The 16,648-nt window shown below is 40.6% G+C and overlaps 1 protein-coding gene across 1 annotated transcript; it reads left to right on the plus strand.

Annotated features, from left to right (window-relative positions):
- Positions 1–12,585: 12,585 nt before the first annotated feature.
- Positions 12,586–16,352, plus strand: LOC125456792 (oligodendrocyte transcription factor 2-like). The gene is made up of 2 exons (XM_048540198.2): positions 12,586–13,694; positions 15,892–16,352. The coding sequence occupies exon 1, from the start codon at positions 12,922–12,924 to the stop codon at positions 13,636–13,638; it is 717 nt and encodes a 238-aa protein (XP_048396155.1). The 5' UTR covers positions 12,586–12,921; the 3' UTR covers positions 13,639–13,694; positions 15,892–16,352.
- The last annotated feature ends 296 nt before the right edge of the window (positions 16,353–16,648 follow it).

Below are 16,648 nucleotides of genomic sequence, written 5' to 3' on the forward strand. Positions count from 1 at the left end.
TTCCACTTAAAATGTATGGTTATTTCTTTTTCCGTTGCATGGCAAAGATGGTAATCCCTGCAAAGTTTTCTCTTTGGTAACTCAGGATGTGAAGTGGTACCATTGTAACATTGTATCTATAGAAATATACTACAACAACTTGTAGTTACTAAGTATCTTTGGCATTGAAAATATCTCAAAGCATGACACAGGAGTACAGTTAGCCAAACATTGACCCTAAGCCAAAGAGATGTAAGGTCAGTTGACTAAATATTTGGTTAAAGGAAAGCCTTCAAATGGGAAAGTGAGGTGTAAAGGAGGAAGGCCAAGGCAGGGTGTTCCACAGATAATTGCCTAGTCATCTGATGGCACTGCCAACATTGATGGAACAAAGTAAATGGCATATAGACAAGAGTCCCAGGTTGGAAGAACCCAGAGTTCTCAGAGACTTTAGCAGTATAGACGGACAAGGTTGTGGAAGAATTTGAAACTGAAGGAGAGAAATAGAAAATTTTGGATGACCTTCAGTTTGCGATGGTAGGAACATTAAATAATCATAATTGTAAGCATAACCTTGAAGTTAATAATGGGTCTATTTTTGCACTCGTTCCCCTGCATGCCGTAACTTGGCTCCTATTTCATTGCCCAGAGGCAAAGAGTCTGCAAGTAAGTTAAACCGTGGTTTAAACCGTGCAACAAAATCCGTCCTTAAGATTCAAGGATGGAGGGTTGTAACGCGCGAGAGGAAGAAGTTCCTTCCGAACGGGAAATTAAATTGTGCCTGTGCGTCTGAAGTTTGGAGAGATTTGTCGACGAAGCGGAGGAAACATACAACAGCAACTTGGGCAGATTCCTTGGTGGGGAAGTGACGAATGAACCGTCGCAAATGAGTGAATGCAGTTGGTACATTGTATTCACATGCAAAATTATGTGTTATTTTAAACTATGCCTTCACTTTACACGTGGAGCTCTCAACTCTCCTGGCGCAAATATTTAGGAAATTCGAAGCCATGCTGACCAATAGGTAATTATCTTACGTTGATCAGAGAAGCATTTTGTCGCACAATTCCAATTGATGGGTCAACTTCGGATTTGAAGGAAAAGGTGGAGAGAGGTAGATGTCATTAAAGATATAGGGCAATACTTTGACAGGCGGATATTTTCTGAATAATGTGAGTTGAATTAAAGTTTGATATCTCTGGAGGTAAGTTGTCTTTAATCGAAACTAATTACATTGGGCTCCATGGAGCGGATCGCACGTACGCATTGTGTATTTAATTAGAGTTTCACATGGACTGTACGCGTAACTGAAGCAGATATCGACACTATAGCCATAACGTACTAGCGGAGGACGCGTTTTCCCGTGTTCAGACCCGCAAACCACCGAGACATCTTTTCACCTCTTCCTTACTTACTACCAAATACATTCTTTGATGCGTTTGATTTATTTTCACTCGCAGAATTAATGACTAAGTGAGTTGAACAACAAATGTCTTGCAGAGTCTGTTAGAATCCCAATTAAGCAGAATTCTGACCTCCACGATTTTCTTAGCGGACTGGGTACATCTGTCTCCATCCACTCTCCTCTTCCTGGTTTATCTTCGCAAACACAAGCCGGGGGGTGGAGGGGTGGGGACATACATTCAAATCAGCACCAAAAATGTTACAACAAATAAGTCAAAATGATTTTGAAACAAATACTGTGAGTGTCGAATAGGACGGAATGTTTAAAAGTCAATTACTAACATCTTCAAGGACTTCTTAGATTTTTAACTAGCAATGCGCATTAATAAATATACTACATTCTAGTCCAAACCTGTTTGTTTGACATTTAAACAGAAATGCAGAATTTTGAACTATTTTCATTTTTGTCTTTTTCATGTTTATATGCCTCAGATATAAGACGGTATCGTTTGGCATTAATTACCGCTTGTCACACTGACAAGTGAGATTACAGGAATCCTAATGAAGGCTTGCAGAGGAAAGCCTTCTGATTAAAATGCCATAATACCAGTTGCATGTATTTTTGTACCATATTAGCATAATCTATTTAGCACAAGTAAACATATAAACTGCGAGAAAGAAAAAGAAGGATTAACACGACAGCCAAAAGAGCGTACACAGTAACAAAAGTGTGAAGTTGGCCTTCCTACATGCACTGCAGTGGCATCCATGTTTAATCGTATGTAGTTTCTTTTTAACTGATCTGAGAAATATTTTTGGCCATCTGCTCCGATACTTGTAAATAATGCCACCCAGAGAGTGGTGCTGATGTTTACAGAAGCATTTTGGCATTGTGTGATATAAGCATCCTCCCTTGATGTCTTTACATAGACCACTGATTGCAAGAATAATTATTTGTTACTTGTATCATAATTCAAGTATATGTGATCAGAATTTGTTCTTAAAATAATGGGCAATAATTGCATTAAATTAAAAAAAATTTCTGTTAGACATATGGTATTTTTTATTTATTCAGCAGGGTGAGGGTTAAACATACATATTTATGAGGACATTAGTTTAAATCCACTGAGAAGCCAGAAGGTTATTTCGCATGTGAGGGAAACTAAAGAACACATGACTACCACAAGCCCAGATCGGCTCCTGGTGGAATACTGTCTTTTTAAGAGAATGTGTGGCTGGCAGCTGGGATACATAATTTTTTTTAAAAAATTCACCAGTGAATCTGATTATGCAATATTTTTGCCAGAAACACCAATCAATTTCCCAAGTAATACATCATAGCTAACGCTCATGTTATAATGTGGCTCTTAGCTTATTATGGTGTTTTGTAGGTGAACAGAACTCAAACGTGGCATAACTTTATTTTCCCTTTGTATCTGATTACAGGGAGGCGATAGCTTAGTGGTATTATCACTAAACTGTTAATCCAGAGACACAGGTTCAAATCTCGCCATGGCAGGTAATAGAATTTGAATTCAATAAAACTCTGGGATTAGGAGTCTGATGATGACCACGAAACCATTGTCAATTGTCAGGAAAAGCCAATATAGTTCACCAATATCCTTCACAGAAGGGAATCTATCGTTCTTACCTGGTTTGGCCTACATTTTACTCCAGACCTATAGCAAAGTGGTTGATTCTCTACTGCCCTCTTGGAAATTAGGGAAGGGCAATAAATATTGGCCTAGCCAACAATGCCCACAATCCATGAATGAATTAAAAAATAAATAAAGGGATTAGAACAGGCGAGTTTCTGGTCAGTCAGACAATATGGTAGCCTTTATTTACACTAAGATAAGCTGAGTAATATCAATGTATTTGAATCTGAATTCCGTTCCACATTGAGCATAAGGTATGACACTACCTTGCAGAAGTAGCCTCATGCCATTTCGATCTGATACAAAATTATAGTAAATATTAAAATACTCTAAACTTAAAATTCTTATGCTGTTGGGGATAAGGTCTTTGAAATGACTTGAACCTCATGCCAACAATCCATGATGATGCTTGCCGAATCACCACCAGTCAAACTCATGGCTTATGCAACTGAAAATTATACAATTTTCACTCGTTGTTACTTTGTTTTGGCCAATGCCTATTGATCCCTGGCAACCACACAACAAAAGTAATGAATTGCTTCAGAATGAATGTAACTTTGTGAAATAATTTCAATTTGCTTACACAAGCAACAAAAAATCTCCTCAAAAGTAAGTCACCACATTAATTGATAATAGTAAGGAAGCAAAGTTTTATATTTTCTCAGTATTTATTATAAATTGATACAGGTGTGTGAAGGTAGATGATTAATGGAATGAATGAAAAATTATACAATGTTTAATGTATTACAACTCTCATATTCAATGCTATTACATGTTTGCCACATATGTATGCGTCACCATTACACTCTGATTATATATTTGCTGCTGGCGATGAAGAGTGTTTCAGTGCTAAACAGCAATGTTTTGGAAATGTTGAAAAAGGTGATTTGTAAACATCTCTGATTAATAATACTTGTGTTTTCTTCAGACATTTAGAAAGAGGAAAAAATGTTTATTGAGAATGGATCTCAGTAAAAAGGCTCACAAATATATTAGTTTATTTTTCCTAATAATTTAAATTTTAGCTGAAAAATGAGCATAAATTAGAGAGGCTTCCCTGATTGTCTGTTCGTGTCAATTACTAAGTTACTTATTCATCATCTTGGGTCCAAACAGATCCACACAAAGGTAGATATTTTTGATGAAAACATGCTTGTACATTACTTGGGTGTTTATTTGAATGAAAAACTGTTTCCTAGTGAATTTGTAAGTCAAAAATGTGCAAAATATGAATTAGATGCTTTGAGGAACTGGGTGAAAATGTGGAAAAAAGTCATCCAAGATCCAAAACGGCAGTTCAGCATGTTCCACTGCATTCAACCTCCTCCAAAGTTATAGGACTCTCAGATCCTGTGATACTCAATGTTGCCAAATCCCTTTTGTCCTAATTGCCAAATGCGCATGCAAAGTCTGCCCGCAGGTCTTTCTCCAGGATTCACCTCTTACTCACAGATTTTGGGAAGCCATCCTCTTTCTCTTTCCTGAAAAATCTATGACTCATCCCTGACTATAGTGTTGCTTGATTGCAAGATCATCACAATGTTTCAAAAATCCAGCAAAACTCCTTTTCTAAATGTGTTAGATTTCAAAACTATTATCCCAGTGATTTCAGATTCTAATATCTATTATAGTGCTGTCAGACAACTTCTTAGAATTCTGCTGGACCCTTGTAGCAATGGTACGGTAGGACCCTGAGACATCAATCCAGTACCACAAGACTTCAAGCCCCTTTCCAGTATCCTTGGACTACAAGGCTATTCTGAACGCTGATAAATCAGTATCCTCGATAATATTTACCATAAAAACCCTTTCCATATGAAACCTCCAGCTAACTGAAAGGAACACCATTAATCTGGTAACCAAAATTTATTATAAAACAAATTGTGCCATCAGAATATGCAAGGGAGATCTGGAATTAAATGCTAATGAATCCCATGGAGCATTCACGGTAAGTCAGAGGATATACTGATCTATAAGCATAGGTATATAATACAATATGAGGTAAAGTGTAAGTGTGAAATTCTTTTAGGTAGAACATGTAAATGGTGTACATTCTTGAATGGAATGTGCTGTCATTTCGAGGTCATGTAATCAAGTAAAATCTTGTTTTTCATACATTGACTGGTCAATTAACACTTGGAGACAATGTGGAACCAATAGTAATTGGCACTTTGCAATTGTTTTGTATTGTGGCAGAAAACCAGACAAGAATATGAAACAGAAAGTGTACATTAGTTGAACTGTAATATTCATTATTAAAGGTTAAATACTTCCTTAATGTAGTATCGAGAGGGTCAATGACCGCACATGATTGATATTTTTGCATAGGCATTTTCATAAAGCTTAATAGAGCACCACAAATTAGACATGTTATTAAAGTTAGACTCTGGGGTAAAAGGAACCATGACCATAGATCCAAAACTTGGCTAAATGATGGAAAGCAAAGAATAGTGGTGAGCAGTTATTTTGTAGATAAGAAGGAGTTATGTAGGGATGTTACCCACTATAATAAATGGCATTAATAAAGCAATTCCAAGACAGAGAAAAATGACCTAAGATGCTTTGCCGAACTGGTAGCAAATAAAATTTAAATTCAGAACAATAATACAAAATATTACACAAGCTAATCAAAAACTGTACAAAGATGTAAGTTGTAGAAGAAGAGGTAAAGCCATTTAGTGGGGAAATTCTGAAACTTAGAAACTAGGCTGATATGGTGGATCAATAATCATTGAGAACTCTTGAAATGCCAACTTGGACAGGCACAAATATTTTGAAGTATTTTGGAACTGGAGAAAGTTACAAAGATAGAGATGGGCTACATAGAGGGATGTATGGAAGGTTTTGAACATAAGGATGACAATATAATATCAAGGTGTTGGTTAACTAGAAATAGTAGCAGAAGTTCATATTGCCTGTCAAGCCTTCCCTTTCAATCAAAATGATGATGGTTGTTCTTGGAATCTAACTCTACTTTCCTTTTCCTTTCCCATATCCCTTAATTCCCCGAGAGGTTGAAACACTGGCTATCTCATCCTTAAACATATTCAATGTGGCAGGTCCATAACCATCTTTGGTAGGGAATTCAAAAGATTCATAACCATTTGAATCAAAGTTTCTCCTCGCCTCAGTCTTAAATAGTCAAACCTTTTGCCTGAAACTGTGCTGCTTGTGCTAGACTACCAATCAGAGAAAGCAGTGTTTCAGTGTGTATCTTGTCAAACACCTTCATAAGCGCAAATGTTTCAACGAGATTACATAATCATTCTTCTAAACTCCAATGAATATGAGCCCAATATACTTGGCCTTTCATCACAAGACAACTCTCTCATTCCAGAGGCCAGCCTAGTGAACTTTTGCTGTCCTGCTTTCAATGCAAATTTATATCCTCCCTTAAATATAAAAAAACAAAAATTATTCACACTAATACAAGCCTGGTTTTAACAAAACTTCATAAAATTGTAACAGATCTTCTTTATTTTTGTAATTCAATCCCATTGCAATAAACTCCAACTTGCCATTTGTTTTCCTAATTGCCAACTATATCCCGCATTCTAACTGTTTTCACTCCTTGCAGAAGTACACTTCAATGTCTCTGAATATTAACATTTGCAAAGTTCACTTCTTTTGAAAATATTCTGTTTTTTTCTATTCTTATGACTAAACTTAATGATATCACATATTTTCACATTATACAGCGCTGTCACCTTGTGACATTAGAAGTAGATCAATGATATGTGAACACTGTGGTCCAAAGGAGAGATAAAGAAAAGGTAAAATGTGCATGCAAGTAGTAAAATATGATTGTCACCTTTGAGTGAGCCACCTGACCAACTGAATACTCCAACTCACTTAAGGCATTTACTCGTCTTTGCAGTCTCTGTGCCCTCCTCATATGTTGTATTGTCACCTCTGTTTGAATGGTCAAGAAACTTACTTATGCTACTTGCTGTCCCTTCATCTAATTCATTAATATAGATTGTAAGTAGCAGAGGCCCCAGCATTGACGATTACATCACTCTATTACTCATTCTCAGCCAACATTAAAATCCCACATTTATCCTTGCTCTCTGCTTCCTATCCATTGACCAATCCTCTTTCCATGCTAATATATCATCCCAATGCCATGAGCTCTTAACTTTTGTATTAACTTTTTGTATATCAGCACCTCAATTGCCTTTAGAAATTCAGTAAACTATAACTACTGGTATTCCTTTATTTATCCTATTCATTACATAGTCAAAAAGGCTTTAATAAATTTGACAAGAGTGTTTCCTTTATATAAAACCTTTATATGATTTGTTCTAAACATTTTAGGCTTTTTCTGAGTCTATTGTTAAGACATCCCAATTAATAGATTCAGCCATTTCCACTGACTGATGTTGGCTATTCTGTTTTCTCCCTTCCTCCTTACCAGAATAGCAATACTACATCTGCTAACTTTTAATCCACTAGGATTGTTGCAGACATAGGAGAATTTTGTAATGACATAGCCAGTGTAATCAGTATCCCTGCAATGATCTCCTTTAGAACCCTAAGTTGTAGGTCATCAGGCTCTGGAATTTTGTCAGATTTTAGTCCCACAAGTCTCTTCAACATTTTTTCCATGCTGACACTAATTACCATAGTTCCCACCATATTTTTATTCCCTAGTTGCTCTCTATTTATGATATGAAACTCATATCTTCTGTGAAGCTGTGAAGACAGGCTGAAAATGTTTGTTTGATGAATCTGACATCTTCTCATTCTCCATGATCATTTCTTCTGTCACTGCTTTTGAGGGACTTCTGTTTACTTAGGAAAGTCACAGAATCATACAGTACAGTAATGGGCCCTTTGGCCCAACTCATTCAGATGTCCTAAACTGAACTAATCCCATTTGCCAGGATTTGGCCTATAACTCTTTAAATTTTTCCAATCCAAATGTCTTTTAAATGTTGTAATTGTACTCACCTCGACCACTTCCTCTCATGGTTCATTCCATACACAAACTGTGTGAAAAAGTTGCCTCTTGTGTCTCTCTTAAATCTTTCTCCTCTCACCTAAAAATTATGCCCTCTTGTTTTGAACTCCTTTACCCTAGGGAAAAGACTTTTGTTATTCACCTTTTCTCTGCCCCTCATGATTTTATAAACGTCTGTAAGCTCATCCTAAGCCTCCTACACCCCAGGGGGATAAGTCCCAGCCTATCCATCCAGCTTCTCTTTATAACTCACTCTCCAGCCTCGGTAACATCTTCGCAAGATAACAAAGTGTGAAGCTGGATGAACACAGCAGGCAAAGCAGCATCTCAGGAGCACAAAAGCTGCCATTTCATGCCTAGACATCTTTGCAAACCACTTTTGCACCTTTTGCAGTTTAATAACATGCTTCCTGTAGCAGGGTGACCAGAATTGTAAGCAGTACTCCAAATATGGCCTCACCAGTATCTTGCACTGCCATAACATGGTGTCCCAATTCTTGTATCCTGTACTTTAGCAACTCAATTGAAATAGATTAAAAATCACAAATCTAGTTAAATGAGAGTCAAGGCAACTGAACTGAATTCATTGTGTTTTTTGTGAAATAACGTTTTGAGTATAATAAATATTATGAGAACTTAACAAATTGGTGGCTCGTATTTGTGAGACTAAAATTATTAGCTGGTGTACATGTACAAAATAAGGTAGTTTAATGAGCTGTCAAAACAAAGAGTTGATACAGACATAATGGGCCTCCTTCAGTGTGTATCATTCTATGACCCTACCATGATCAGTGTTTGTGAAAGAATGTTTCAAACAATTATTACTGTGTGAAAGTGTTTCCTATTTTTTAGGCTATGCCACCCAGTTCTAGATTCTGCAACCAGCAGGAATAATTACTCTCTATCTACCCTGTCAGCTTTTCCCAATATCTTAAAAACTTTGATCACATCGTATTTTAACTGTCTAATTTCTAGGGAATACATATCTATTTTGTAACAACCTTTGAAGATCAGGTATCAATCTGCTAATCTTACGTTTCGTTCCCTCAAAGGCAGTGTATGCTTCCTAAGAAATGCTCATTGTGTTCCCCGTGTGGTTTGACCATGGCTTTGTGTAGCTAAAACATGATTTCGACCCACTTTTGATCTAGTCCTTGAGATGTAAGGGGCAGTATTCCTTCAGCCTTTTTAATTCTTTGCTGCTCCTGCCATGATATTGTCATGATCCATGTACTTGAAACCCCACCTCCTTTTGAATTTCCACCATCTCTAACATCTCACCACTTAGAAAGTATCCTGTTCAAACCATTTGCCGCACATTTGCCTGCACTGGAATCCATTAGCCTCAGTTTTGCCCATTCACTTAATCTATCAGTTTATTTTTCTTTTTAAGTTTCCATTATTCAGTCCTTTATTACTGGACCAGATGGCCTACAAAAGGTCAGATCAGATCATGTATCGGGCTATTAAAAAGCCAGCTTCTATAGAGTGGACATTTGTAGATCATGTCAGATTGAGTATATCGAATATCAGCATGCCTGGCAAGTTGTTATGATTGTTATTTCTAACTCAGTTGGATTCAAGCCGCACACAGAATGAGCATTTAAACTAGATTGACACTTGCATTGGCATGAGAGGTGAATTTACATGGTCCTCTGATTGAAATGTTTACAGTCTCAGGTACAGTTTAAGGGTCCTGTGCCAATATTTGAAGATTTCACTAGTCAATATGTTGTTTAGGGGGATCTTTCCTTATTTCCCCACATTGCAACAATTACTTACTTCTGGTTATGACAACATCTAGCACCCTAACACTGCTGTCAGAACGCGAAAGAAATTCAAATGAAAATCAATAAGCTGTTTGACAGCTGTGATAGGGTGTTAGATGAATCTTTTCATATTTCAATTGAAGTTTTGCTGTCACAACTGTGGTCTAGCAAACTGTTCTCTAAAGTTTATGAAGACATTACTCAGATATGCTAATCAAGAAGTTTAATTCAAGGTTCTTTTGAAGACTCTATCAAATTAATTATGGTGACAGAACATAGTTTCCTATGATACTCGTTGCTATTTATTAGAATTGGGAACAAGCTCAATGTTTGGATTGAGTCCTATAGTATACTTCACGAGGCATCAAAACGTACTTATTTAAAGCGTGTTTAAACATCTTGCGCGTATATGGGATAACAATTCAATGTAGCTGCACTGACTGGACGATTAACGTTGTCAAAATTTCCTAACTACCCCGACAATCTAAAATATAAATTAAAATGCCAAATCAATTTGAGTGGGAAATCAATTTTAGAGAAAATAAACTGAGTTTTGGCCAGAGACAAAGTGCAAAGACAAATGCACAGAATTACAGGGCAGCTTTAGCCTCCTGACGGTTGTATCATCAGAGTTGGGTAGTCAACTGAAGATAACGATACTCGCATTTATGTTGTTGTTTCGGCAGCAGGACAAGCGTGTTCTGCTGAGGGGGGTCCATCAGCGAGACGCGCTGGGTGAGTAACTCACGTTGCAGTTAAAGATTGAGAAGCAGTATGAGCATTCTCACGATCCAGGCTAAAGGGGGGAGAACACATGCCTCTTTTCAAGCCTGAGCTTTTCTTACCTTGTTACTTTTCCCAAGTGTGGTAACGCAAAGCTCTTGTCGGACCCGATACCTCATGCTGAACTATCTACATTTTAGCGATGGTACACTGGCACTGTCCTACAATAGCTCTCATAAACCGCTGTATACCGCAAAATAAGACGGGATCCGGTGTGTGCGTCTCTTTATAATTCAATGAACCCGAATCACGTTTGTGAATGTTCTAAACGTTCGCCTCTTTTAATGTTGCTAATCTACCTCAAGAAATGTCGTGGTCTCGTCTACTTTCTCATACCCCACACATCGACGGGGACTTTGGCGAAGACGACTACAGGGAAAAGCAATCGAAATGTGATTTTCCTGAGAAATGGAGAAGTTGCTAATAACAACCAAAGGAAGCTGACGATTCTGTGAAATTTGAGAGGAAAAGACACACGAAAGGAAAAGAAGAAAGTTCGAGGAGTAGGACGAATACAGAGCGGTAACAAGGTTTCTAGACAATAGAGAGCGGGTTGTGGGGGCAGAGGGAGCGGTAAATGTGTTATCTGGGACCGTGATTTGACATGAGCACTAGATGGCGTGTTGCTGGAGGATTTGGGAGTGAATTTCGGAAGGCCAGGTGTTGGGTGTGAAACCGCCAGACTTGCAAACTTCAACCCCAGCAAAGAAATGACACAATGACAAATCTGCGCGCTGCTACATCGCTCCACATATGTTACTATTGTACAAATCACGCGTTTTCTATGTCATTGTCCATTTTTATTCGAAAAAAATGCAGCCTTGTATGAGGGGCAAAAATGCCCAACCGCCCACACCCTGTATTTCAAGGGATTAAATGTAACAGCTTGGCTAATCGAACCGTCACGGATCATAACCGTCATAGGACAATTACAACGCTTTAAAACGCGACTTCTTACAGCAACTTCTCAACGGTCACTTACTGGGTGGTGCAGTAAACTGTACACAGAGTGGGACTGAGCGAACTGTAAATTACACCGAATTGTTCAGTGCCGATTCAATTTCCAAATAATCTGAAGTTTTTGTCATTGAATGTTTCTTACATCGGTGGCATGATCACTGATTCACTCGAGGTGGAATGCAATGAGTCAATTATTATTTAGCTGGGCTAAAAGAAATGTGTTTCTTAAAAACTTTCTTCTTTAAACAAAAGCCGTATTCTCATTATACACAAAAAAACCCATGACTGAAAACTCTAGAAACCAACCAATGATCGCCTGTAACTGGACGTACTAAAACAGAAACGCAGCCGGCTCTCCGCGCGGATCTACCCCCCATTTCTCAAAATTGAAATATTTCGGGGTGTACAGTGCCTTCACTGGCCAGGTGTTACCCTCACTCGAGAGACTGGAAATACTGAAAGATAACACGTTACTCGGGACTAGAGCACATTTTTTAAAAAAAAAACTGCCAGTCAGAGTTCCTTTGGATTCATGCAATTCAGATGATACAGAGATTAGAGGGTCTACTTTTCTAACACCAGACCCAGACTGCGTGAAATGAGTTTTAAATATTTGATTGATATGCAAAAATAGGCATGTTGGTTTAGTTTGTGTGGGGAGGGGGATGGTTCGAGGGACAGAGGGGAATTGTTTTAATAGGATTCAGGCCGTTTAATATTGCTCCTGGTTTCCAGCGCGTTGTAGGTTTCTATCTGGTTGTTCCTGAGGGGTAGTCTCTGTGTGTGAGAGGTATAGAGGATATGAAAAAATTCTCTTTGCAATTTAATGCGCGGTTTAGTGGCAATGATTGTGGAGCCTGTGCTGATGGAAATGGGAATATTTTGGTAAAGAGTGCCCTTCGTTCCAGTTGTTGATTTAGCAGATGTCCCAGCCGCTGACTCTGCCCATTATATATTTTTTCTCTCTCTCTCCCTCTTTCTCTCTCTCTCTCTCACACACACGCACACACACACTTTTACTGTTTTGGTGTCAAGCCGGTAGCACCTCCCACATCTTCCGGTATTGGAGGAGACCCCCATTCAGAACTTGGTTACCTTGTGACGATTGGACATCCCGGTGCCAGAAACAATGCAAGAGATTCTCCCAATCGCCGATGGTCCGCCCTATAAAATACGAGAGGGGTGGGGGTGGAGAGAGCCCCAAAAAGGCGGGCCACACTCAAGCCTGATAACATTTTACCTGAGATAGGGAGTAGGAGCCCACACACACAACACACAACACACACAGACACCCTGTTGTACGTATGAGCTGCCCACAGGCAAGTTTGAACTTATTGATCTGGTAGCACCTACACCCTCCCAGACACCCACCTCCCGCTCTCGTCCCCAGCTCCAGAGCTGACGAATGGATTCTGATGCGAGTCTGATATCGAGCCAGCCGTCGTCCCCGGATCTGTTCCTGTCGGACGAGCCGACCTCGGGATTCTCTGGCACGGTCTCGTCCACGCAGAGCGAGTGCGGCCGAGGGGGTCAGGGTCGGCCCAGGGAGCCGCTTCGGGCGAAGGACAAGAAGCAGATGAGCGAGTCCGAGCTGCAGCAGCTCCGGCTGAAGATCAACAGCCGGGAACGCAAGAGGATGCACGACCTGAACATCGCCATGGACGGCCTCAGGGAAGTCATGCCTTACGCCCACGGCCCCTCGGTGCGGAAACTGTCCAAAATCGCCACGCTGCTGCTGGCCAGGAACTACATCCTGATGCTGACCAGCTCCCTGGAGGAGATGAAGCGGCTGCTGGGCGAGATCTACGGCGGTCACCACAGCAACTTCCATCCATCCCCGGCGTGCCAAGCCGGCCCGGCCCTGCCGCCTTCCCACGGCCCTCACCCTCTCCCACACCCGGCTATGGTCCCCGCCGTCACCTCGGCCCCTCTAGCTGGTGCTAGCCTCTCACCCGCCGCCGCCGTCCGGGCCCCGGGCAGCCTCCTGAAGACGGCTGGCGCCGCCGCCTCGGGTTTCCAGCAGTGGGCTGGCATGCCGTGCCCGTGCACAATGTGCCAGGTACCGCCGCCTCCTCATGTGTCCAGCGCTGGCATGGCCCGGTTACCGTCAGACACCAAATGAAGCAGAGGAAGCCAAGAAACTGGACTCCTCCGACCGCTCCCAGTCACTCAGCCAAGGTGAGAATGAAGCAACGTGACTGCTCTAATTCCCCATCTTTGTGATGAACTTGTCCGTTTTATTATCTAGTATCCTTATGTATCTGTGTGAACGCTGCAGTAACCTTTGCTTTGTTACCAAACCCTCACCCGCTTCGCCTCTCGCTTATTCAAACCGCAAACCGATCAAGAAATGTTAACGCGGTCTTGCCTTCCCCTTTTTTTGGGGTCGGGGGGTCAACTGGATGTATCATCGCAACAGTCGGAGACCCAGGGGGAAAGGGGATAGTGCAGCTTGCTAGCAGGTGAATTTGACTGGGGACTGAGTCGCCGGCAAAACCCCGACCATGGCTCCCCGGAATAGGCAGTATTTTAACCGCAGCATTGCGCTCCGGCCAGTGCTAATGGGACATTACGTGAAATGCCTATGTAGGAAAGACTTTGCTATTCGTTTTGACTTCTGTGAAACGGCAGCGAACCGGAAAGAGGCGATATGTTTACAAAGAACAGTCCTCTGGTCTGACCAACTTTAAGGAGCCGTGCGTGGGACTTAATGTAAAGACTTCGGGACTTGTTTTTGCTCGGTGCAGTAATCTGTACAGCTTTGAATCGGTTGGGGGAAAAATGTTCTTGGAATACTTCAGCCCTGAATCTAGAAAGACAAATTTTGTATTCCTTACTTGTAAAAATAGCCTCTCACCTTGATGAATCAAAGGAGTGTGATACTGTCGTTATAAAGTACTTTGCCGTCCCCAGGGCTTTGTGAATATATTTGTGTTTCGTTGGTTTGGCTGACTTCATTGAAACGTTTACTGTGGATCTTTATTTTTTTCACTACAACCCCTCAGTGTCCGTAGCTGAACAGCTCTGCTCAACTCAGTGTAACTCCTGTCCTGCGCTTCACAACTCATTACTTAGTCTGTTATTTCGTTTTTCTTCTGATCAGCCACGTGTAATGTCTTACCGAAAGTCTCTTGTTTCTCATTCGCGAGAAAAAAAAGAAAAAAATATAAAGCAAAAAAATGCTTTCCATCTGTTTATTTTTGTAAGGAAATGTGCTAAATAATATTTATTATTCCGTTCAAAGACAAAAAAAGTGTGATCGAGTAACTGTCGAGATTTTAAAATTAAATAAAAAATACATAGCGTTTGTTTTGAATTTAAAAGTTTTTTGAGGGGGGCGGGGGAAAACTGTTGGGTTATTTTTTGCATACTTACGGTATAATGACCAGAATTTCCCATCAACTCGTGAAACAACATAACATCAGACTCACTCAGGCTGAAGTGACTATCGGTTTGACAGTGAGGATTACCTAAATAATATCACATATTCCTTTATCATTCAGATAAGCTTGAGGGAGGGGACGGAGGGAGTGTGCTGGGGAAACGATGCCAATTCCACTAGCGACTCAACTCGTTCACTACCCGTCAACTTGTGTCGTTTCTGGTGTTTTACTGCGATACGGCGCGCTGCTGTTAGAAGCATCTTTGTTTTTTTTTCTCGCACTGTGATATTACCGATAAATGTAACAATCGAGGAAGCGATTGCCAGACGAGTGAGAAGAAAAGCGGACAAAAGGTGACGGTCCCTCAGCTTCCTACAAAGGAGGAACGTGAGCTAAAACCTTCGACTCACTTCCCATCAGGAACAACCTTGAACAAAAACAGGAGTTGCTGGAAAAGCTCAACAGGTCTGGCAGCATCTGTGAAGAAAACTAACCGGATCCGAAACGTTAACTTTGATTTCTCTTTACAGATGTTGCCAGACCTGCTGAGCTTTTCCAGCAACTTCTGCTTTTGTCCCCGATTTACAGCATCCGTAGTTCTTTCGGTTTTTAGAAACGATCTTGAGCCTGGGGTTTGGAACTGACGGTGGTGGGGAGGGGAGTTTAACAATTTTATTGGCGTGGGGGAAGGCACAGTAGGATAGCAACAACTGCACGTAGCATGACTAACGCCACCACTTTAAACAGCCTCGAACGGTTTATTTTTCATTGTTTCCATTCCAATTGTAGCGCCCAAAAACTTCTGCGCTGTCTCCATCTCAGGCTGTGTCTGTGGTTATTGGCGTCATTTTATACACTCCATTCCTATTTCTCGATGGGAGATATTGAGGTCTAACTAACCTAGGAAGGCAAATTAAAATAAAATGCAAGCGGGTCAAAATGTAAAGAAAATGGGTTTAAAATTCAAGTTGACTTTGTTTTTACGTTTGCAGGTCTTTCCCGAACGATCGAAAGCGGTAAGTGTAAGCTCCGACAAAAACCAAAAATTGCCTGAAAAGCTCAGCAGGTCGGGCAGCATCTGTGGAGAGAAGCCAGAGTTAACGTTTTGGGTCCAGTGACCCTCCTCCCCATAAATGACAAACATATTGAACGGTGTGAGCGGCGTTTTGTTTTCATTCATTGCATCCTGCTTGCTGGCGGGAAATATTGTAACTATTAACAAGACTTTAAAAAAATATATGCATATAAAAGTTAGGGCTAAGTGCATACCTGCCCCGGCGCCACCCTCTACCCCATCCCCCACTCCACCCGCTCCCTCTAACCGGTCTATCCCAATGGATCGACTCGGTGCATGTGTGAGGAAGAGGTATTGAGGGAAGAAAGTGGATGTTGAGGTATACTCCCAGGACAGCTACTGCCCGGGGCATTACGCTATAACCTGCCAAAATATGCGCATGGGTGAGGCAGAGGATAGAACTATCCCGCTGTGACCAGCCCCCCCCCCCCAAAATAAATGAAACTTCAGAAACAAGGAATATGAACTTTCAGACATTTACACAACCCCGCGCGGAATAGCCGAAGAGTCATTTTGATCGGCTCGATTTTCTTTGGTTTGTTTTCTGGATATCTGTCACAAATTAAATTTGAACTGTAACGAATATTTGTGAACACCTCATTATGAGTCGTCATGAGTTCATTGATATCTAATAACATCGTCTAACATAATTTTAATTTCAAAAATTCACGCAT

The sequence above is a fragment of the Stegostoma tigrinum genome, chromosome 12 (genome assembly GCF_030684315.1).
Source record: "Stegostoma tigrinum isolate sSteTig4 chromosome 12, sSteTig4.hap1, whole genome shotgun sequence".
NCBI classification, from domain to species: domain Eukaryota; kingdom Metazoa; phylum Chordata; class Chondrichthyes; order Orectolobiformes; family Stegostomatidae; genus Stegostoma; species Stegostoma tigrinum.